At 43.5% G+C, this 24206-nt stretch overlaps 2 protein-coding genes across 2 annotated transcripts in view; both read right to left on the bottom strand.

Annotated features, from left to right (window-relative positions):
• LOC114283804 (protein FAR1-RELATED SEQUENCE 5-like) overlaps positions 1-16495 on the bottom strand; it is a 45556-nt gene extending 29061 nt beyond the window's left edge. Inside the window, exon 1 of the mRNA XM_082895598.1 lies at positions 16294-16495. Within this exon, the coding sequence (XP_082751724.1) occupies positions 16294-16495 (202 nt within the window). The remainder of the gene's footprint in view (positions 1-16293) is intronic.
• Positions 16496-17590: 1095 nt separating this feature from the next.
• On the bottom strand, positions 17591-23634 carry LOC114257806 (translation initiation factor IF3-2, chloroplastic-like). The gene is made up of 5 exons (XM_082895949.1): positions 23568-23634; positions 23082-23137; positions 22945-22978; positions 21434-21491; positions 17591-18093 (listed from the first exon to the last, which is right to left on the bottom strand). The coding sequence occupies exons 1-5, from the start codon at positions 23624-23626 to the stop codon at positions 17917-17919; spliced, it is 384 nt and encodes a 127-aa protein (XP_082752075.1). The 5' UTR covers positions 23627-23634; the 3' UTR covers positions 17591-17916.
• Positions 23635-24206: the final 572 nt, after the last annotated feature.

Genomic DNA, 24206 nt, shown 5'->3' with positions numbered 1-24206 from the left:
AACCAACATATCAACGTGGAATCGGCGCGATACACATACAGAATTGTGTTTTAACATGAAATGTAAGGGCACATACCAGACCAAGCTCAACCTGGAAAGGCGCAAGCCAAAGGCGGAAGGTGATGCAATGAATGCATGCAAACTACAATGCAAATGCAAGACAATGCAAATATGCAATGACTATGCTTGCAACTTTCCCTATCTTATCAACAGGGTGATATACTAGGTTGGTTCAGTATCCAGAACTGAGGCGTAGACATGCCGCCTCAACCTATGGGGCTTCCATACAGATTTCAAGCCGAGGGTAAACCTCTGGGTATTTAAACCAGACTTTAGTCTCGGAACTCCCGAACCTTTGCGTTCTAGGCATAAGCCGTTCGAACTCTAGTTTCCACCGTCCCAGTTGGTCTTCTAGGAACTCATCGCAAGCACAGACGGATGGCTTTACCAGACCATCGAAAAGTCGTTCGGGCACGACGAACACCGAAGGAATTGCACCTTCAGAGGATTTAAGGTCTCCTAGACCGGAATGCAAAATGTATGCATGACAATGCATGTTTTTTTTTGTTTTTTTGTGAAATGCAAATGATGCAAGTGAAATGCATGTTGCATGAGATGCGCGACAACACGCGGCTTAAGATATGTACAAAGCAATAGTGTGCACACCAATGCAATAAAGGTCTTGCACCTTCCAAGGATTTAAGGTCTCCTAGACCGTGCGTGTTTAAGGTCTCGCCAGACCGTGCGTGTTTAAGGTCTCGCCAGACCATGGGGGTATTTACAAGACGCGTGACAATGCGCTGAAGGTTTCGCACCTCCAAAGGATTTAAGGTCTCCTAGACCGTGCGTGTTTAAGGTCTCGCCAGACCGTGCATGTTTAAGGTCTCGCCAGACCGTGCGTGTTTAAGGTCTCGCCAGACCGTGGGTATTAAATGTATGCATGTGTGACACGTATGCCACACGGAATGCAAAATTTTGAAAATTGGACTTACACGCTTCGCGAAGCCGGTTCGTATGCAAAACAATGCAATGTACTAACAAGTACATGTGAGGTGCGCAAGATAGCGCGATAGAATGCATGCTAGATGCAATTGAGGTGCACAAAACAGTGCGATGCGCAGAACAGCGCGAACAATTTTGAAATGCACAAAACAGTGCAATGCGCAGAACAGCGCGAACAATACAATGCACAAAACAGTGCGATAGTTTGAAATGCACAAAACAGTGCGATGCGCAGAACAGCGCGAACAAAATACAATGCACTAACAAGTGCAAGTAAGGTGCGCAAGATAGCGCGAACAAATGCAATGCACAAAATAGTGCGATGCGCAAAATGGCGCGAACAAATGCAATGCACAAAACAGTGCGATGCGCAAAATAGCGCGAACAAATGCAATGCACTAACAAGTGCAATTGAGGTGCGCAAGATAGCGCGAACAAATGCAATGCACAAAATAGTGCGATGCGCAAAATAGCGCGAAGGAAATGTGATGCACAAAACAGTGCGATGCGCAAAATAGCGCGAAGAAATGCAATGCACTAACAAGTGCAATTGAGGTGCGCAAGATAGCGCGAACAAATGCAATGCACTAACAAGTGCAATTGAGGTGCGCAAGATAGCGCGAACAAATGCAATGCACAAAATAGTGCGATGCGCAAAATAGCGCGAAGGAAATGTGATGCACAAAACAGTGCGATGCGCAAAATAGCGCGAAGAAATGCAATGCACTAACAAGTGCAATTGAGGTGCGCAAGATAGCGCGAACAAATGCAATGCACTAACAAGTGCAATTGAGGTGCGCAAGATAGCGCGAACAAATGCAATGCACAAAATAGTGCGATGCGCAAAATAGCGCGAAGGAAATGTGATGCACAAAACAGTGCGATGCGCAAAATAACGCGAAGAAATGCAATGCACTAACAAGTGCAATTGAGGTGCGCAAGATAGCGCGAACAAATGCAATGCACAAAATAGTGCGATGCGCAAAATAGCGCGAAGGAAATTTAATGCACAAAACAGTGCGATGCGCAAAATAGCGCGAACAAAATGTAATGCACTAACAAGTGCGATGCGCAAAATAGCGCGAACAAAATACAATGCACTAACAAGTGCAAGTAAGGTGCGCATGATAGCGCGAGTGAATGCATGTTCTATGCAAATGAGGTGCATTTTCTATGCAAATATGGAAGAGTGCATTTTCTATGCAAAAGATACGAACATTTGCTATGCAAGAGATACGAGCATTTTCTATGCAAGAAACAGGAGCATATTCTATGCAATATTGAAAGCAAATTCTATGCAGAATCGAAAGCAAGCATATTCTGTGCATGAATCATAACGATATGCGGCACGCATGTCACAGAAGTGTATACAAAAGTGCACATTCTATGCAACGGAAGGGTATCAAACACGTACTCTGGTGCCTCCGATTTACCTTTCGGAGGACTTTGTAATACGCTCAGCTCAAAAGGGGACACCCTGTTTATGTTGGCAAGAGATAACATCTGCTGCTGCTTTAATTGCCATTCTGACTTGAAGCAGGCTTACACTTGGGGTCGAGATACACTCATACTCCAGAGAGATGGTGAGGCCTGAGAAGGTGCACCTGGAATGCAGTCTCGGATCTTGCCAAAGCTGGAACACCCTAAGATGCTCCGAATTTTCCTTTTTCTTTTGCTTTGCAGTCTGGAACCTACATAGCTTCAGATAGGTCTTTGTTCTACTGTTCACACTTATCGGGGGTGGACCCTGCCGTTTTATGAAAGAACAAATATTGTTTTGCACAAATGTGGAGAATGGCACAGCACTCTGAGCACAACATGATTTTTTTGGAAATTGAGAAATGAGTTCTTAACCGGGTATTGAGCCGACGACTGGCCACAGCCAAAACGAATCGACAAGGGAAAAACAAAGGTAAACAACCTAAACACATCGAGTAACACTCGAAGCGACTCAAAACAAGAATCGAGACAGACAAAATAAAACACAAGACTCAAATGTGCACATGGAGCCTGTTTCCCCAAGTATTGTTTCCCACCCTCTCTCATTTGTGATTCTTACATCGCTCGGCCCTCAGGCTCTGTTTTTCTGAAAAAGCCCTTTTCTCACTTTTTTCTCTCAGCGCACATCTCTCTATTCTTCAATCTCTCATTTTAAATCCCTTCCCTGGGTGGTTGATGGATAAACAGAAAGTTGTAGGCTCTTGCCCCTAGCATTCCGCTAGATTCTTCTTCTTGTTCACAACAGTGAGTTTCTCCCAGAGAGGGGCTGTGCTACAACTGGACGGGTAGCAGATCTGTAGCTGACATCGGTTGACGATGCTCTGCTGGGGAGTTTGGACATGATCAGATCTGTCCAAACAAAGGAGTGGAATATCTTGATCCGTTCCCGTTCGTGCTTCGCACTTGGCTTGATACCTCGTTGCGTGGAGGATGTGAGAGCCTTCTGCCCTTTTGCGGTCAGCTTCAGTGGTGCCCTTTTCTGGCAGGTAGAGTGCCCTTTCTAGCAGATGCATTGACAACGGGAGAAAGACAGGAAGCCTGACTCAACTGTGCCCCTAGTTCATCATTTTGACCATTTTTTGTTTTGGTTTCTACGAAAACAATTTTGACCAATATGAGAGTTAGATTAACACACTTGTTCGATTTTTGATTTGAAAATCATGCAAGTCAGGCTATGAGCACTGAAAATTTTCCTTTTTTGGGTCCAAGAAATGGTCCAGTTTTTGGAAAAGATGGAACAATTTTCGAGAAAAGTAGTCAACTTCAGTAAAAATTCTCAAAAACTATTTTTACAAACGGCCAATGCTTAACAAGCACGGAACCCACTCTTGAGATGCACAACCTCGGATTTGGAGGGAAATTGGCCCCTTTCTCGAAGAGAGCTACATGGCAACGGAAAGTTGCCCCTTGTTTGCACGGCACCGCAGCGCGTTGAATGGCAACGGAAAGTTGCCCCTTGTCTAAATAGCCCCGTAGTGTATTGTAATCAGTCCTCAGAGCGATGATTGCAACCGAACTCCCGGATACAGAAAAGACAAAGATGACTAGAACCATCACATGGACACAAGTTGAATTTGAAGTATTTTACGGCTGGACTTCAGAATGAAGTTGCCTACGTATCCCAAACATGGGAATCAAGCCTTACGTAGTTCGGGGTTAAGGTACACTCGGGTATTAACCTCTCCTTTTTTAGGCTCTAACTTTCGCCAAGGCGCCCGTCGCGAGTTTTCGACCTTGCGAGCTTTGTTTTTCTTTTCTTTTCAATTCTTTTCATTTCTTTTTGATTTTTTTGTTTTTTTTGCATTTTCTTCATTCCATTTTCTTTTGCATTTTTCTCCTTCTTTTTTTTTGTTCTTTCTTTTTTTTTTCTTGCTCTAACTTTTGCCTGGGTCACCCTTCCGGGTTTTTGGCCCAGCGAGCCTCTCAAGGGTAAAAGTGTAGCTTTGTCCATGTCAAATGGTTCTGAGATCTCGAATCCGTCTGAATCCAGGAGAGTGACTGTTGTTCGCTGACAATGCAGGAGTCCATCCCATGGGGGCTGGATTTGCCCCTAGTGTTGTAGATCGGAACTCAATTTTTCTTTAACAATACTTTCTCTTTCCTCCCTCTAGGATTTGGCGTTCTTGCCGGTCTTCATTGATTTGCAGGACGACCAATCTTCGGTTCTTCGAGCACATCTGGCATTTTTGCCCCTAGTTCCAGGGATACTTCTGATCTAGCTTTGCAAGCTTCTTTTGATGACATATGATCTTCTTGGTCTGACTTCCCTGCCCCTAATTCATGGGCTGCTTCAAATCAGGCCACACAGGCTTCACATTGTGGTTGATCGTTGAACCTTCTGAATCCAAGTTCAAGGTTTGAAAATGAGGGGTCGAGTCTCGAGGCTGAGAGCGATCCTAGGCTGCACAATCTCAAGAGCGATTCCACACAGGTCATTGCAGGACCGCGCAAGACATTTTGTTTTTGAAAGTTTTTAAGAAAGCGACAGATCGCTCGTGCTGAAGACAGTATGGGACCAATCTGGATCAAGTGAGGATCCTTCTCAGTACTCACATTAACAAGCATGCCTCTCTTTCTCTCAATTGATTAAATTTTGCAAAACCCAAGGAATTCCTTCCTCTTTGTTTTTATCATAATGTTTCGAAAAAAAAAGTTTTGGAAAACTTAGGTCATTACAATGACTTCAAAGGCACAGAAAAGGCAGGCAAAGAGCACTGTCATTTCATTCAAACTTCTGGCACAACTGGCACACGGCAGAAACAGACTCAAAAGGACAAACATAAAGCAAAATAGTGATATCCGAAGTAACACCCCCGGAATCACCCGACTTTAACAAAACAGGACTGACTCGATACAACAAGACAGACCCGACTGACTCAGTATGAAAAGACTGACTCAATACAAATTGAGAAGACTGACCCAATACCCAAGTCAGAAAACACAACAACTAGCATTCGTAAAATGCTCGAAACAGTGCGTGCCAAACGCCACATCCGGAGTAAACTGAGCGCCGCTCACAGGTGGTTCATCCCCCGATCACATATTCACATTATCCCCCAAGTTCACTGATCCAATGCCAATAGACTTTGCTGAGTTGGTGCGACGATGACCTTATTGTCAATCAGATCTTGTATTTCGTGGCGAAGACGAAAACAACCATCAGTGACATGGCCGACTTGCTGATGAAAGGCACAGTACTTGGTCGGATCATGGGAGTGAGGAAGTCTATCCGGCAGTGGTTGCGGCTCCAGGGGTTTCAGATCCCCCTCTCTAATCAGGACCCTCAAGGCCGCTGATAGAGACATGTACAGTGGTGCGAACACCCTCTGGCCTCGAGGTGGGTGTTTTGAGGTTTGTGGAGTTTTGCTGGATGCACCAGCAAAGGGATTGGCAGGCGTTGACTGGGTTTGCTGATCGATTCCGAGCACGGGATTAGGGCTGAAGGGAACATTCCTGGTACAAAGGCGCTTCTCCCGGCTTGCCCCTTGATTCAGACTGCTCTCATTCTGAGTGGCGAAAGTGTCATCCACAGTTTTTGTGACAACTGCGAGGACTTGCTCTTTGTTCAGTCCCTCAGCTTTCAAAGCCTCAATATCCCACTGAAGGTGTTCATGGGGACCATTGCCTGCTCCTACCTTGTTCTTACCAGTCGCTTCCACTTTGTCGAGAGATCGGCCTTCTTCCAATGCAACCCGTCCCAAAGTTGGGGAGCCTTTAGACATGAACTCCCTGGTACGTGATGTGGTTGATGATGGGGCCAAAACCCCAAAGGCTAGATCTGCCACAGTTCTCTGAAGATCTTCGATCATCTTCATCAGCTCAGAAGTAGTGGGTTCATGGGTTTGAGATAATTGGGGTTCAGATGCACCCATCATGCATAAGTCCATGCTTTCTGGGATGAACACCTCAGGCTTGGGTAGATGGGCCGGGGTGATGTATATGCTGGGGTCAAAGGTGGACAGTAGTATGTGGATGTGATTGAGGTAGGCAGGAGATGTTTGGTTGTTAGGGTCTGAAGGTGGAGCTATCGTCCGGTTGTCGATGAGATTCTGGACCTCATGACGAAGGCGGTAGCAACGGTCGGTGCCATGACCGCGCTGCTGATGGTACACACAGTACTTGGCGGGGTTATGTCTGGCTGGGAGTGGGTTGGGAAGAGGTTGAGGATCGAGGGGTTTGAGATGCCCTTTTTCCATCAAGGCTTTTAGTGTGCTAGTCAGGCTCATATAGAGGGGAGTGAAAGTTCTGCCCTGAGCTCGGGCTGGGCCGGCTGTTTGTAGGCTTGGTTTGGCAAAAGGGTTGGCTGTGGCGACTGCATTCATCTCGGTGGGTTTGGGAATGACGCTACTACCAGCATTGGTACTCCCTGAAATCACCCTCTTTGTCGGTCCCCTTGTTCTGGGAATGATCCCGCTGTTGAACGCATTCTCGACCTGAACCCCCAGTTCATGCAAACTTTTGAAAGTGAATAATGGAGCGACTATCAATTTTTGCAACATATCATGCTCGAGGTTTCGCACCATCATTTGCACTTGATCCCTCTCAGAAGGGCGATCTGTCATCTGTGCTGCCTTTGCCCTCCACCTTGCTACAAATTCCATAAAAGGCTCTGTTGGGTTCTGGCGGGTTGTTTCAAGCTCTTGCATGGTCATTTCAACTTGGGTATTGTAGGAATACTGATCAACAAAGGCCTTAGCCAATTCTTCCCAGTCTTGCTTCACTTTGTCCTCCAACTTAGTGTACCAAGTGGCTGCTACACCCGACAGGGTTCTTCCATATAGAGAGAGTTTCTGTGGCTTAGTCAGTCCCATTGGCTTTAGGACATCCAAGAAAAGTCGGATATGTACCATTGGATCTCCAGACCCGTCGAAACGGTCAATACATGGCATTTTGAATCTGTCTGGGAGCCGAACGGCAGCCTCGGTGTGCCCATCCTCAATGTCGGGAATGGAGTTAAGGCCCTGGGCCTTTTTGAATTGCTTCTCAAGGTTAGCAATCTTCACTGTAGTCGGGTTGAGCTCATTAACATGAAAGGGTCGAAGCCTCTCAGTAGGCTGCACCAGGGGTCTGAGCACCTGATCTTGAGTCAACCTTTCCCGAGAATTCAGACACTGCAAATCTTCAACCGGCGGAAGTGGGTCAAAGTTTGGCTGGGGTTCCAAAGCTGGATGTGAGGCAGATACCCCAGGTGGGCGCTGCGTTTCAATACTGGTCTCAGCCTGCATGACAGTTCCCTGATTTAACGCTGCTATCACGGCCACAAATTCTTCTGAACCCTGTGCCATCATGGTTTGCTGAGTCCGAACAAAGGTGATGTGGCTGGTGACTGTCAGATCAGATGAACCAATGAGCCCTGTTTGGCCCTTCTTTGCCTTGCCTCAGCGAAAGAACACTGGTTGCCCTTGAATTGAATTTCTGACCTAACAAAGTCTATCAACACTAGTCCAATGCACCCCGGGGATATCAGAGCCTTCTGAAGCTATGGTTCCAGGACTACCCTTGAAAAAGAGAAAACAGACAGCATCTCAGCTCGGATATGATCATAGTGGAATGACTGTGCTCAATACTGATCACTGTTCCCCAAATATCTGTCCCAAAATTGATACCCTCAGGTAAAACTGATTCCCCAAATACTGATGCCCACAGGCCTGATGCCCAAACTTGCAAACTGATATATGCATTCCTATAGAGATACACTCTAAAAGCACATAGCAAGTAAGAGAGAGCCAAAACACCCCTATGTTGGGGTAGGGTTTCCCTGTCCTATTTTGTCAGGAGCTAGGGTTTCACTACGCACGCAGTGGTTTCAAACAACCTATAATCGGGTAAGCAACCTGTCCTAGCTTGGAATGGTCACTATGGATTCCGAATATGCACTAGGTCGAATGGTCAAAAAGGGTGCCCCGGTAAAACCGGGGTTTGTGTTCCCATACTGTCAGAGCCCATAGCCGGTCAGCCTTATGGACATGCCTTGACAAGACAAGCCTCCGGCAAACCGTTCAGGAATGGCAGATGGCAAACACTGTGTTCCTAGGCGCACCAATGCACATGCAATGCAAAGAAACACATAAATGAGATCAAAACAGGATATCACGAGTTCGAGTCAAGCTCTCTAAAATCCCCAGCAGAGTCGCCAGAAACTGTAGACGTCGCCCGCGTGGGACCTCGTGCTACAGTTCGGACTCGATTTGAGTCACGGTTCTTAATCTGAACCAAAGAGTCCAAATCTGGCAAATCGTTTTGAGAAACAGATTTTTGAAAAAGTAGTGCCAAACATGGACTGCTTTGCCAGATATAGAGTCGCCACCTAAATATTTTAAAATGGGAGAATTTAGGAAACCCTGACTCGGTGCCGAAGGCCACGTGTCCGTCATCACCGGAGTTGTCTCGGCTCGGGAGCTCGGGTACGATCGGGGAAGGTCAGCTATGAGCACCCCCTTTCGCCCGGTCCGAAGACCGGCCTCTACTAACCGTGATATCCGATTTTGAAAACTTTACGTGTTCTTATAACCAATTATTAGCCTAGAATTACTATGTTATGCGCGCAGCAAACAAGTATAGACCGAATCGCCCAAATTGGAAATAAAACATTTTATGTTCGTTTTGAAAATGGTTTGCTACTCGTAAGTAGGCTAAAATGTAGGTTTTGCCACCTTCAAGTGGGCTTTTAGGAAAAGATGATTTTGCCACTATCTAGTGGGCTTAAAACTCACAGTTTTAATGCATTATTCCAATTTAGGTAATTCAACCTCCATCCACAGGCATTCAAGCAGTTATATCACATAAGCAGCTAGCCTCATGGTAATCATACTGTCATGGCAACATTCACACGCATACTGGATGCTAAAGCAAAAAAATACTTACATTGTACTCCGTGCCAAAACAGTAAACTAGTTAGCAAACATGCATGTCCTAGTTCATGTTATTTTGCCTAATGCAACACATACAAGGTGCAATTTTAGTTAGGCTCGGTTAACCTAGATATGGCATATGATATGTAACCAACTAATTCATGTATTCAATTTTGGAATTTGAAAATACGAATGCGTCTAGCATGATGTACCGAGCCCGGTGCATGTTAACAGATGCATGAATGCACGCATGCATATCATAAGGTATGCTAATTTCAAAAATGCCCTAATCTACCATCATAAGCTGGTAAATAAAAGGGAAGAAAGAAATGGGGATTGGAAGACATACACGCACTCACCCACACTTATTACATGTTTATCCTCACTCAGAGGGTTCGAATTAATATTACAGTCCCAAAATAATGAACAAATAAAATTATTACAAAAAATTCCTATTTAATTAAAAAGAGGAAGCAAAAGAATAAAGAGGGTGGCCACAGCCTCTGCCTCGGGGCGCGCAGATGATGCATGCTCGAATCCGTCCTGCCCGGAAAACTCGTGCTACACTCTTGTCGCCTCTGTTTGTACTGTCTTGTCTTTCTGAAAATTTCCAAAGTGCTGGAACAAGCTCTCTGCATCCTGCAGAGCACCACCGGCCAGACAGAATTGCCACCGGCACTCCAAAATTCCCGTCGGCACTTTATCAGATTCATCGGCACTCCAGATAGTGCCGGTCGGCACTAAATTCTGCCGGTCGGCAGAAACTTCCTGCAGCAGACAATTTGACAGCAAAACAGAGAACAGACAGTGCATGGCATGGGGTTCTTGGACACATGTAAGCATGGTCCTACTTCTTATCATATTTCGAACTCAAAGAAGCATGACCTTCGATCTTTGAGCCATCCAAGGTGCATGATGACTCAATGGATCAAATTTGCTATTTGATATGAAAATGCATGCAACAAATAACATGAAAACCGGAGCCTTATCAAATTGGAGTCAAAGGTCCCGATGACCGGGGATCAAGGCACATTACACCACTTGAAGTATGAATGGTCCTTGACTCCCGCACTTGGTTTGACACCCCAAACCAAGTAAATGCAATGCATGTAATGCTCAAAAGCCTCAAATGTAACATGCCACCAAGATATAAAACACAACAAGCAATATGCAATTATCATGACAAAATGTATGATACCAAGCGCACAAGATACAAACATGATGCAAACATGGAGCAAATTGACCATGGAATTGATGTGCTACACAAAGCTTAATGGAACAACTATCCAACAAACATGGGGCAAGCATGCAAAAGGGCTTGAAGTGGTAAAGGGGCAGGCCCTTACCCTCCTCAAAACAGTGACCAAAGGTGCTTAAAATGGTAGGCAATCAACTCATGTTAACAAGCAAATTCATGGTCCCAAAGTTAAGACACAAAAAGGAGACAACTCACCCCCATTATCATGACCACTCATGGCATGATCAAAACAAGCAAAAAAAGAATTTATGCATGCAAGATAGGACCCCAAGAAGCTCCTAATATGGCAACTAAGATATCCCCCATGAAGTAAATATACTAAGGCTCATTCTTAGGCATAAGAGGACACATCTTCAAGGCATGAAAGAGGCCATGCATGCACACATATAAGCATGATTCTCGGACTAAAATATGACCCTAGATGATGCCAAATCAAGAGGGTAATCACAACCATGTATGCTAGAGGCCAAAATGCTCAAAGCTTCCAAGCCAAAATACAAAGCAACTCTAACAAGCATGCCAAACATGACCAAGTTGATAACCAACAGATGTTAAGCATGGAAAAGCAATGCTAAATGCTTCATAGAACCAAGCCAACACACACGAGAATCATGGCCTAATCATGAAATACAATTCCAAGCAAAATAGAGCAATACAAAGCAGGTATTACAAGCATGCAAGGAGGCACAAGTTTGACCAAAAACAGAGATTAAATATGACCTAAGATGCCTAAAAAAGTGCTGGAATGAAGCCAAGAAACATCAAGCACACATGCTATCCTTTTGAGCTCAAAAAGTAAGGAAACAAAACCATAAAGGGAGAGGGGTGTCCCTCCCCTATGCAAGACTTCAAACCAACTTTTTTTGACACTAAAATACACTGATTTTTGGTGATCAAAAGATCAAAATGCTGAAGTAAACAAAACCTTATCAAAAAGGCACCAAAATAGGCCAAACAAGGCCTAAGAGGGTGAGTTTGCAATCTAACCACAAAGTGACCTTAATGAAAGTGTTAGAGCAGGAAAATATGAGTCTTTTTTATGTTATACACAAGAGCCAAAATAATAAACAAAATAGGTAGAAAACCAAAGCAAGTTTGGGGAATAAAGGGGAAGATGCTCACCCTTGAAGAACCCTTGAAGAACAAATGGCCTAACCTCCTTCTTTGGATCAAAACCAGTCCAAAACTCAAGAAACAACTCCCCCAAGTCCCTCAATCTCGGACTAAGGTGTAATAGTGTGTGTAATGGTGCAAAAGTAAGGTAAAACACACCTTTTGGGCCAAGAAACACACACAAGAAGGGAGAGGGAGAGAGGTATAGATATAATATGTATCTATATCTCTAAGGCTGGTTTTTGCTTCTGTTTTTCTAACCTAGAACCAAGAGGAAAGCCTCCCTCTTATAAGGATCCCTCTTGCAAAGCTTATTCAACAAGCTTGGCTAGAGGGAAATCCCTCCATACACGTGTATGGAGGGGAAGGGAGTTGGTGCCAGCTATCACAGCTGGCACAAAATATCTCCAAAAAGTGGAGGAACAGTGGTCGGCTGCCCAAAAAAGCTATTCCGGCAAAAAACAGTGCCGACCGGCAACATATTATGCCGACCGGCAATACAGTGTGCCGACCGGCAAACAAAATTGCCGATGGAAGAAAAAGACCAGCCGGTGGCCTCCAGCCACTGCCGGTGGTGTATGGGGATGTCTCACAAGGCATTCCCTGGCCCTCTAAGGCAAAACAAAAGTGTTTGGTGCAAAACCAGACACTAAACAGCCGAGTTCAGGGATCCTGAGGCAAGGCGCGCGAGCCGAGACCTCCGGGAACTCCAAACAAACACAATCATGGATGATCACCGAGTGTTCAAACGGTGACGTCCAAGTCTTGAGGACGGTCAAAAATGGGGTGTCTACAATCTTCAATCATTCTCATCAACTTGGAAGTAGTGGGTTCACGGGTTTGAGATGATTGGGGTTCAGGTGCACCCATCATGCATAAGTCCATGCTTTCTGGAATAGACACTTCAGGCTTGGGTAGATGGGCCGAGGTGATGTATACGCTGGGGTCATAGGTGGATGACAGTATATGGATGAGATTTAGGTGGGCAGGAGATGTTTGGTCATTGAGGTCTGAAGGTGGAGTTATCATCCGATTGTCGATGAGATTTTGGACCTCATGACGAAGACGGTAGCAACGGTCGGTGCCATGACCGCGCTGCTGATGGTACACACAGTACTTAGAGGGATTAGGTCTGGTTGGGAGTGGTTCAGGCAGAGGTTGAGGATCGAGGGATTTGAGATACCCTCTTTCCATCAAGACTTTTAGTGCGCTAGTCAGGCTCATATAGAGGGAAGTGAAAGTTCTGCCCTGAGCTCGGGCTGGGCCGGCGGTTTGTAGGCTTAGATTGGCAAAAGGGTCGGTTGTGGTGATTGTATTGATTTCAGTGGGTTTGGGAATAGCGCTACTACCAGCGTTGGTACTCCCTGCAAAAGCCCTCTTTATCGGTTCACTTGTTCTGGGAATGATCCCACTATTGAACGCATTCTCGATTTGAACCTCCAGTTCATGCAAACTTTTGAAAGTGAATAGCAGAGCGACTATCAAATTTTGCAATATATCATGCTCGAGGTTTCGCACCATCATCTGCACTTGATTCCTCTCAGAAGGGCGATTTGTCATCTGTGCTGTCTTTGCTCTATACCTTGCAACAAATTCCACAAAAGGCTCTGTTGGGTTCTGGCGGGTTGTTTCAAGCGCTTGCATGGTCATTTCAACTTGGGTATTGTAGGAATACTGATCGACAAAGGCCTCAGCCAGTTCCTTCCAGTTTTGCTTCACTTTATCCTCCAACCTAGCATACCAAGTGGCTGTTACACCTGACAGGGTTCTTTCATACAGAGAGAGTTTCTGTGGCTTAGTCAGACCCATCAGTTTCAGGACATCCAAGAAAAGCCGGATACATACCATAGGATCTCCAGACCCGTCGAAACGGTCAATATGTGGCATTTTGAATCTGTCTGGGAGCCGTATGGCAGCCTCGGTGTATCCATCCTCAATGTCGGGAATGGAGTTAAGCCCCTGTGCCTTTTTGAATTGCTTCTCAAGGTTCTCAATTTTCACTGCAGTCGGATTGAACTCATTAACATGAAAGGGTTGAAGTCTCTCAGTAGGCTACACCAGGGGTGTGGAAACTCGAGCTTGAGCCAACCCTTCTTAGGGATCCGAACCATGCAAATCTTCAGCTGGCGGAAGTGGATCAAAGTTCGGCTGGGATCCCGAGGCTGGATGTGCAGTAGACGCCCTAGATAGGCGCTGTGTTTCAATACTGGTCTCAGCCTGCATGGCAGTTCCCTGATTTAACGCTGCTATCACGGTCACAAATTCTTCCGAACCCTATGCCATCACGGTCTGCTGAGTCTGAACAAAAGTGATATGACTGGCGACTAACGGATCAGATGAACCGGTGAGCCCTGACTGGCCTTTTTTTGCCTTGCCTCAGCGAAAGAACACTGGTTGCCCTTGAATTGAATCTCTGACCTAACAAAGTCTATCAGCACAAGTCCAATGAACCCGGGGAATATCGGAGCCTTCTGAAGCTATAGTTCCAAGACTACCCCTAGCAAAAGAGAAAACAATCAGCATCTCAGCCTGATTTCATCAAAACAGATATGAGCAGCCGAATAACTGTGCTCTCTACTAAATTCTGTCCAAGATTCTGCCTGTAAACTGATACCCTCAGGTCAAACTGATTCCCCACATATTGATGCCCTCAGGCCTAATACCCAGACTTACAAACTGATACACACAGCCCTACAGAGACACACTCTGACAGCACATAGCAAGCAAATGAGAGCCAAAACACCCCTATGTTGGGGTAGGGTTTCCCTGTCCGATTTTGTCAGGAGCTAGGGTTTCACTACGCACGCAGCGGTTTCAAACAACCTATAATCGGGTAAGCAACCTGTCCTAGTTTGGAATGGTCACTATGGATTCCGAATATGCATTAGGTCAAATTGTCAAAAAGGGTGCCTTGGTAAAAATCGGGGTTTGTGTTCCCATCGTGGCAGAGCCCGTAACTGGTCAGCCTTATAGCAAGCTTCTCAAAGCAAGCCTTCGGCAAATCGTTCAGGAATAGCAGACGGTAAACACGGTGTCCTAGGCGCACCAATGCACATGCAATGCAAAGAGATGCATAAGTGTAGTCAAAACAAGATATCATGAGTTCGAGTCAAGTTCTCTAACTCCCCAGCGGAGTCGCCAGAAACTGTAGACGTCCCCGAACGTCCTAGGAAAATCCTGTTTTGTTCATTGGGGCTTACTACAGTTTGGACTCAATGTCACGGTCCTATATCTAATCTCGCAGAGTGCAATGCAAGACCGATGAATCATCAAAGAGTCCAAATCTGACAAATCGTTTTGAAAAACAGATTTTTAGAAAGAAGTGCCAAACATGGACTGCTTTGCCAGATACAGAGTCGCCACCTAAATATTTTATTTTGGGAGAATTTAGGAAACCCTGACTCGTGCCTAAGGCCACGTGTCCGTCATCACCAAAGTTGCCTTGGCTCGGGAACTTGGGTACGATTGGGGAAGGTCATGCAATGAGCACCCCCGCTCACCCGATCAAAGATCGGCCACTACTAAACATGATATCGAGTTTTTGAAAACACATGCATTCTTATTCCGGTTTATTAGCCTAGGATTACTATGTGATGCACACAACACTACAAGAAATTGCATTTTTCGCAACGCAACAAAATATGTTGCTAAAAGGGAAAATTCGTTGGCAAAAAGTTTTGCCGACATACAAAGCTACGTTGGCAACCCGTAGGTAAAAGTGAGTCGGCAAAAGTTTTTGCCAACGAACTTATCATTGCGTTGGTAAAAGTAATTCCTTTAGCGACGAACACAGTCATCGTTAAAAGTCTTCATCCATCGTCGGCAATTTACCTTGCGTTGGTAAAAGTCATTCAAATATGATGATTGTGTGACACTTTTCGCGACACAAATTTGCATGGGCAAAAAATATACTTTTAGCAACAAAATATGCGTCGGCAAAAGTAAACTTTTGGCGACACATTTTCGTCGGTAAATGCTGCCATTTGCCTACGATTTGTTTGTCGATAAAGCTTCACTTTTGGCAACGACAAATTAGCATGGCAAAAAATACACTTTTAGTAACACAATATGAGTGGGCAAAAGTAAACTTTTAGCAACACATTTACGTCGGTAAATATTGCCATTTGCCGACGATTTGTTGTCGATAAAGGTTTACTTTTGGCAACGACAAATTGGCATTGGCTAAAAATACACTTCTAGCAACACAATATGAGTGGGCAAAAATAAACTTTTGGCGACACATTTACCAACAAAAACAAATGAAAATAATTTATATATTTTTATAAGATTTACAGATTTACAAGAGGCATCCCTCAGGCACCACTATTACAAACTAATAACATTGATATGAAATCACCTAAAGTTGATGTGCAAGCAAAAAAAACATTATTGATACTGCTTTTAGAAGTAGTGTATAAAACCTAAAAGGGTAAACTCACTAAAATACCCAAATACATCCAAATTGTGAACCCACATTACAAACAACAGATAACAAAATGAAAACATGAAACTAACAAAAACAGGCAAAACGACACGAAAAGTATCCACAAACTTATCCAGCAGACCAACATCTGGTAGCAGCCGCCTCACAGCAACATTGCAGCAGCAGCAGCCCAGCAAGCATCAACCACAAGGGCGGTAGCAGCAACAAACCAGTAGCAGCAGTTGCAGCAGACGAATCTGATTCATGCATCTCAGATGGATCTGATTCATGCATCTCAGATGAGCTTGGTGCATCTGTAACCTCCAGGCCAGTTGCATTATTTGACATTCCTGGGGGCATTTCAAAAGAGATGACCAACATGTAAAGGCATTTTAATAGGAGCTACTCAAGCCAAGTTCTTTGCTAATCCTTGCATGATAATTGGAAGAAAAAAAAAGAAAGAACATCAAGGAATGGCAAGTTAATGCTGAATTTAAGCATGGAGAAGTTATTCTAGATGTTTCATCTGATTAGGAAGTGAAAACAAAATTCTTTTGGCTGAAAAGAGCTTTAATTTATTCACAGGATTAATGACTTCAGACAGAGTGTAGTTTGGAGGTCCTATAACCAAAAGATTTGATCAGCATCCCACCTCAATTAAACTTGAAGGCAACATTCCCGGGCCCTTCACAAACTGCTCCTAGTTCCAATTATAGAGCAGGGTAATAAATAAACTTTCAGCAACTTGTTGACTCTCTCTCTCTCTCTAACCATTTCCAACTGCAATTTCCCATCTCAAAGTTACTTCTCTTTATCAACTACCAATATATTTTCTATGGATTGACTACAAGATGCAGACAAGACAGGAAGAGTTTCCAGCTAGAGAAACACTGAAAGGAGTGGGAGGGAATTATATTGATCAGAGCTCAAACTTCCAAACAAATCACAAGAGACACTAGAAACAAACACAAAAGAAATAAATTGTTTCTTTTACACTGAAAACAAGTAACAATAAATTAGACAATTCTAAAAATTAGACAATTCTAAGAAATAGACATGTCATCTTAAAAACTGACTAACCTGCATCCAACCTTTCCACTCTTCAGTTTGATGCCTGTTCAGATACAGTATGGATTTTCCCAAGATTGGTGACTTATCATGATGAATCTTGAAAGAAGTAATTGCTGAAACTATGATGAGAAGGAAGTAGAGAAATAAGAAAAGATCCCGATTGTAACTCTGCAAAAACAAATGATGGTTAAAAGACAAGCTTATTGGGCACAACTTTGATGCAGATGGACCAAATTATAACTGAAATAGATACAGAAAATAACAACTGTATATCCTGGCCATTGTGAATTTTATGTGGAGAGGTGAAGTCCTCTCTAATTGTTTGGTTACACATCCAAGGAAGCAAAAGAGAGACTGATGCATTTGATTTTATGTGGAGAGGTGAAATCTGCTATATATAGCAGCACAAGCACTTGCACTTCTAGTTCAGTGAAGGAACTAATAGCAAATATAGAAGATTTCTACTTCTTATGGTTTTAGAAACATTAAGTAAATATAATCGTCAAGGCTAAAATGGAAGAAGGATACAACAGTTGATCCTAAATCATAGGTACAATAGAACAGAAATATTGTTGACTAATTATTCACAATGAATACTATGACATTAAATAATTAAATAGTAACTTCAGATCATAAATTTTCCTATACACTTCAATCCAACAATTAAAAATTCATTATCACTGTACGATATTCATTTTTTATAACTTATGTCGAATGTCTAAAAAAGTTGGCACCAGGATAGAAGTATGAAAGATTTTGAACAACGAGATAGATACAAGTATCTGCCCAACATCATTCTGAAAACGCCTAACAAGCTCAGTAGCATTATTTTTGAACTCATTTTCACGGCCCTTCAAGTTCACTATAATCTTAACCTGCAGGAATTGACTAGATATCAATATAGTAAAAGGAATGCAAAATCATTCATAAATTAGTGTGTCAGTATTGTTGGGATCTGGGATCCCGCCCAAGACCTTATAGAAATCATTGCAAGCAGAAAAACACACCCACACACAAGGAGACACAATATTTTACGTGGTTCGGCCCAATGCCTACGTCCACGGGAGAGTAACCGGTTATCACTATACCAATGAGGAGATTACAGAAAGATTACAATAGAGGAGGAGCTCACACTCTCCTCACTCAGCCACTCACCCGTCTCCCTCGCTCACACCGAGGGAGACGGTCTCTCCGCCTCACATCTCTCGCACTCTTTGGTTCACGGTTTTCTTCCTCTCTTACTTACTCACATTTTGCTCTCTCCTCTCAACCTCCATTTATAGGTGAGGGAGTAGGTGGGAGAGCCTTTGGGTAGCCTCCATTCTTGACCCTTGACATGGTTGGTGGCCACCAAGCTTGACTTGGTTGGTTGCCTTCCATTGTTGACTAAGGTGTGTTCCCATGGAAGAGCATCACCTCCTTCACATGGGGTGAATTCAACAAATCACCCCCTCAACCCATGTGAGGTGATCCACTGCACATACTGCTGCTAATCTTGTCACGCCCAAATTCAACATAGTTTGCATCTCCTCACTGAGACGCTACATCCCCTGAAGCTAGAGATAAAACACCAGAGATACAAGAGGAGGAGGGAATCCGACATCCTCAACTCAACTCACACCACTCTCTGATTTGGAGAGGGCCACTGCTCCTATCTCCCACAGATCTCTTCCATGCTTCCTGTCTCGGATGTCTATACCTGCTATCCTTGAACTTGCGCAACCAAGATATCCGACACCCCCTGATTGGATGTCCTGCACCCCCTGCTTGGATGCCCTTGACTATCATGCAACTCCTTGCATGATGAACACTGGAGCAACTAGAAAACTTCAGAGTTTGACACATCAACATCCTCAAGTTTCCTTGCTCGGAGCTTATTTCTGAACAACCAGCCTTTGCCCTTCTGCACTTCTGAACAACCTCCTGGCGTTTTCACATACGCTTGTTGTCTGTGCTGCAATCCCTGATGTTCGGTTCTGTCTCACTTGTCCGTACTGATGTTTGACAGTTAGCCCTTCTGTCAAGACAACTTCCACCGGTCTGTACAAGTTACCACTATGCAACTCCGTGCATAGTGCTCGCACCCATGGCTTCTGGTCTCCCTGCGTCAAGCTTGCGTGAGAGATCTGCATCAACTCTATCATCTGCTGCCATGGAACTAAAGAAACCACCATAGAGAAATAAGACTTGCCACTCCTTGGCACGCACTCTTGCGTTTTACCTGTCTCAATTTCTCTGTCTGGAAGTTCCTGTGAACTGTCAACAACCCGCTGCTGCATACTCTTCTCGCGCCTCTGTACGACACTCTAGCGTACCCTTGCACTGTTGCACGTCTGCAATTGTACTTCTGCGCTTAGTATGCTCCTCTGCAACTATTGTTCTACATGTCCACATACCATTAGTACCTTCTCATATACAGTAGCTCCAACAGCCACAGTATTTCCCTGAGCCTGTACTGGTTGCCAAATCATCTATCCGTCGATGAATGGTCTTCTCTTTTGATTGAACCAGATCCTCCGATCACCTCAACAACCAGGAAAGTTCCCAGGAAAGACTGGTGGGGTCACAACCGGTCCCATTTAAGAACCAGTCTCCTTAGACAGTGTCTTTTTGACAGAACTTTCCTAGACCTTTGAGATAATCATGTCTGCAATCCTCTGATCGCCCCTGACCAATCCTGATCTCCCTCGATCTGCCATTTGATCAAGCCTGATCTCCTCTGGTCTTCAATGATCTATCTCAATCTGTATCTGGTTGTCCAATCTGGTCAGAATCTGCCCATTCTAACCTCTTCAGTGAATCCGCAGCGTTCCACAATATCCGGCAACCTTCCTTCGAGTATTGAAGATGACAAACTCCCATGTTTTGACAATCTTTCCAAACCGTTCAGAATTTCACTATTCAGACCTCGCGGTTGCGTCCGGAGCGGTCCGTTTAGATAGGACCAACCTTCGCTGCACTTCCAGGGACCTCACTAAAAAACTATCCCCGAAAGCTGGGCCACACCACAATTTTCTGAAAATGTTGGGCCAAATTGCAATTTTCAGAAGTTCAGGGAATATTCCGTGTTCCAACAGAATATTCCGTCCACTGTCCCTAACGCCGTCTGCCACTTTAATCTGCCTTCTTTTTACAGAAACTCCATCTCCAAAATCTGACCGTACGGATGTGTCCGGAATACTCCAAATAGTCGGAAACCACTATTGGATCACCAAAAACGGACTCCAAATGGCTTCGATCTAGCCAAAACATTTTGTACGCCTCAGATCTGCGGCTGTACCTTCGCCGCGAAACACAGGATTCTTCCTCCTGCGGATGACGTGGCAGCTGACGTGGCTGCTGACGTGGCACGCGCGTGCCACACACGCGCCTCCCCCACTCGTCTTCTTCCTTCTTCCGCGCGTGGGGCCCGTGCCTGCGACTGGGCCAACACGCCGGCTGCCTTCACGGCGCGTGGCGGCGCGTGCCGAGACTGGGCCTCACGCGCCTTCTTCAGGCGGCGCGTGAGGGCGCGTGGAAGCTCCTCTGGGTGTCTGCTTTATATGGTTGGACTCCTCTTCTCGAGCCCTTGCTCCTGGTATGCTCAAAACCTGATTTCGAGCAACTTGATTTCTGGGCAGTTTCGAACACCACGCTGTTTTTGTTCCGAAACGCCACCGACGAGGCTCTGATACCACTTGTTGGGATCTGGGATCCCGCCCAAGACCTTATAGAAATCATTGCAAGCAGAAAAACACACCCACACACAAGGAGACACAATATTTTACGTGGTTCGGCCCAATGCCTACGTCCACGGGAGAGTAACCGGTTATCACTATACCAATGAGGAGATTACAGAAAGATTACAATAGAGGAGGAGCTCACACTCTCCTCACTCAGCCACTCACCCGTCTCCCTCGCTCACACTGAGGGAGACGGTCTCTCCGCCTCACATCTCTCGCACTCTTTGGTTCACGGTTTTCTTCCTCTCTTACTTACTCACATTTTGCTCTCTCCTCTCAACCTCCATTTATAGGTGAGGGAGTAGGTGGGAGAGCCTTTGGGTAGCCTCCATTCTTGACCCTTGACATGGTTGGTGGCCACCAAGCTTGACTTGGTTGGTTGCCTTCCATTGTTGACTAAGGTGTGTTCCCATGGAAGAGCATCACCTCCTTCACATGGGGTGAATTCAACAAGTATGAATATGTTGGCACCACAAAAAAAATTCAAAACCACCTTGTCTCCATCATTCAGAAACTTCCGTGCAGCTTTCAAACGCACATCGATGTTGTAACTGTCAACAGAATCAATAGAAACAAGTAAAATAAATAGAAATGCATTTAGTAACAAAAAGTTCTATACTCGTTTATCAAAACAAGATTTTCAGTTGTATAAAGACCCCAAAAAATGTGCATTAAAATGGAGAGAAGCTTAAAAAATAGAAGAAAAGTTAAATTTACAAATATAAAGCCATATACAAATAAATAAATAAATAAACATTTACCTCATTTAGTGTTCAACATTGCAGAAAGGGGTTTTAAGCATGCAAGATTTTTACCAAACCATGATATACAGATTCTAATAAAAACATTGGTTACATAACCTCAAAAGAACTGGAACCCAAATCACTACAAGCTAATCAAGTCATTGCTGGGACTTTATTCATTAAATGCATTTATGTTGATTCCAAAACAATTGATAAAAATTCAACTAATCTATGATAGATAATAAATATTATGTGAAATTTCAAATCCTACGATTAGAAGTGTAGTATTCAATGTAGTACATTTGAAAAAACAAATAAAAGGGTGGGTTGCTGAAACATAAAAATTATAAATAAGTAAGCCCAATAGTAGAAGTGAGGTGTACAGTTCTCTACTTTGTTTTCTTTTTCTTTTTCTTTTTTGAGATCTGATAGAAGTACTCAAATCTCACACACACAACCACATCATCTGCCAAAAAGAGGTGTATAGTACCCTCCTATCCTTGACATGACTTTGTACATTGAATTGAATGTATGTGTAAATCCAAAATATTTTATATAAAATTCGACTGGTCAACAATACACTTGAACATTACCCCATGAGTTCAAAAGTCAAGCGATTCAACACAGTAGATATGAAACATTCCAATAAAAGGGTAGATTACCAACACAAATAAATTACAAATAAAAACAAGTGCACAAAAGACACAAGGTTGAGGTGTATATTTCCCCTCCAACTGGGTATTTCATGGCTGGTCCTAACTGTGATCGATCTTATGATGTGTCAGTACAATGGATGATCAGGTTTAACAGCTACGTATCGACAATTCAACATCCACGTTGACCACATCACAAAGTTGGCCTACATTTTCCCTATGTACACCTTTAATTGGTAAAACAGAATGATGTCATTCATTAAAATCCAATTTCCACCAATTATTTCAGTCAAAAATAAGAAAGAACAGTAAGAACAATTGCTCATTCCCAAATGTAGAAAGATATTAATATCCCAAGTTTCAGATTGGGCAAGTTCGAATACCGATCAGTAGTATATCAGATTGTTTTGGTAAATTTGACACTTTTTTAATTGAAACTACACTTCCCATGTTCTATGTGCATTTCAACATTCAAAGGCACATCCACGAATTACAAAGGAGATGAAGTCATTGGGAAATTAGAAGACAAGAAGGCAATGGAAAACAATATGCAAATTTTAATAGGAAGATTATAAGTGAAAGCGAGATTTGAAGGCCAAGTTAATTACCCCATCTTGAGCTCCTTCAAATCCACCCTGTTGGCTATCATTCAGGTGCATAATTTTATTAGTATCTTTCCTCATAACAGATCATTAATGCATAAATAGGAGAAAAACAACAAACTACAAACAGGGGAGACATTCACCAATACTTTTCTTCTGTTGTTCCCTTTTCTTCTTTTGCAGTTCATATCTATATTTACTGCAAGGGAAGTAAAATTAGATATCAATATGCATCAAGTCTAACCATTCACAAGACAGATAAGCAACATAGAAAATATAGGTAAGGGATAGAACATCAACTTCAACATCTATATTTTCAACCATTGTCTCACCCCCAAGCCTTAAATTTAATGTTTGTTTTTCAATGCCCTTAACTATAAGCAATTGTCCAAAATAGTAGCCTAAAGTAAATTAGTCAATTGCAATAATAATGTGAAGATCACATAAATCTTCATAAAATATGCACCATGAAATTTTTTGAAGATTATTCCCATATTAGTATAATGTAATATGTATCCATCAAGAAATTAATATCAACGTGATCTCAGAGTAGGATTTTATTGAAGCATCAAAGTGCATCCACCATTAAAAAAAGAAAGCCGAAGAATGTTTGTGAGTGCATGTCGTACTTGTAATCCATTATTCTGACAACTGGTGGATCTGCATCTGGCGATAATATTACCTGCATTAGTAACAACAGAAATGTAATCAAATAAACTCAAGCACAATGCCACATGAGAAGCTCAAAAGGCAAACACTTCCCACAACTGCACAAAATAAATATTAAAAAAATATAGAATAGTTAAACGTTTGACAAAACCATTGATTGGGGAAAATGAGCTCCAAGACAACGGCTACTAATAGCGAAATTACTAGAGTCAAAGAAGAGTATCGCCTTGGGTGGAGCACTAAGAAAATCAAAAAACGGTGAAGGAGATCCTCAGCCTGACCGGATGGAAGTAAAAAATGCTCAGCATCTTAACAGAGATGAAGTTAAGGAAGAACTAACGACCACAGATGTCAGAAAAGGGGAAAACCTAACAAAAGAGGAACGCCTAAAATTGAGAGGTAAGATAATGGTTAAAAATAAGGCAAAGACCAAAAACCAAACTTCCAAAGCAATACCTGTACAAGACCATGAAGGGTCAATTTCGCCTCGTCATCAACATAAATTTCCATTGGCTGAAAGGAAGAAATGTCACAGTAAAGCATATTAGGAGCCTTCCTGAAGGTAATGGAATCCAGCACGAAATGAATGATGGATGAAC

Source organism: Camellia sinensis, chromosome 11, assembly GCF_055761805.1.
Source record: "Camellia sinensis isolate YWXY chromosome 11, ASM5576180v1, whole genome shotgun sequence".
NCBI classification, from domain to species: domain Eukaryota; kingdom Viridiplantae; phylum Streptophyta; class Magnoliopsida; order Ericales; family Theaceae; genus Camellia; species Camellia sinensis.
The sequence above is the reverse complement of the archived record's forward strand: the minus strand, read 5'-3'. Positions and strand labels throughout refer to the sequence as shown.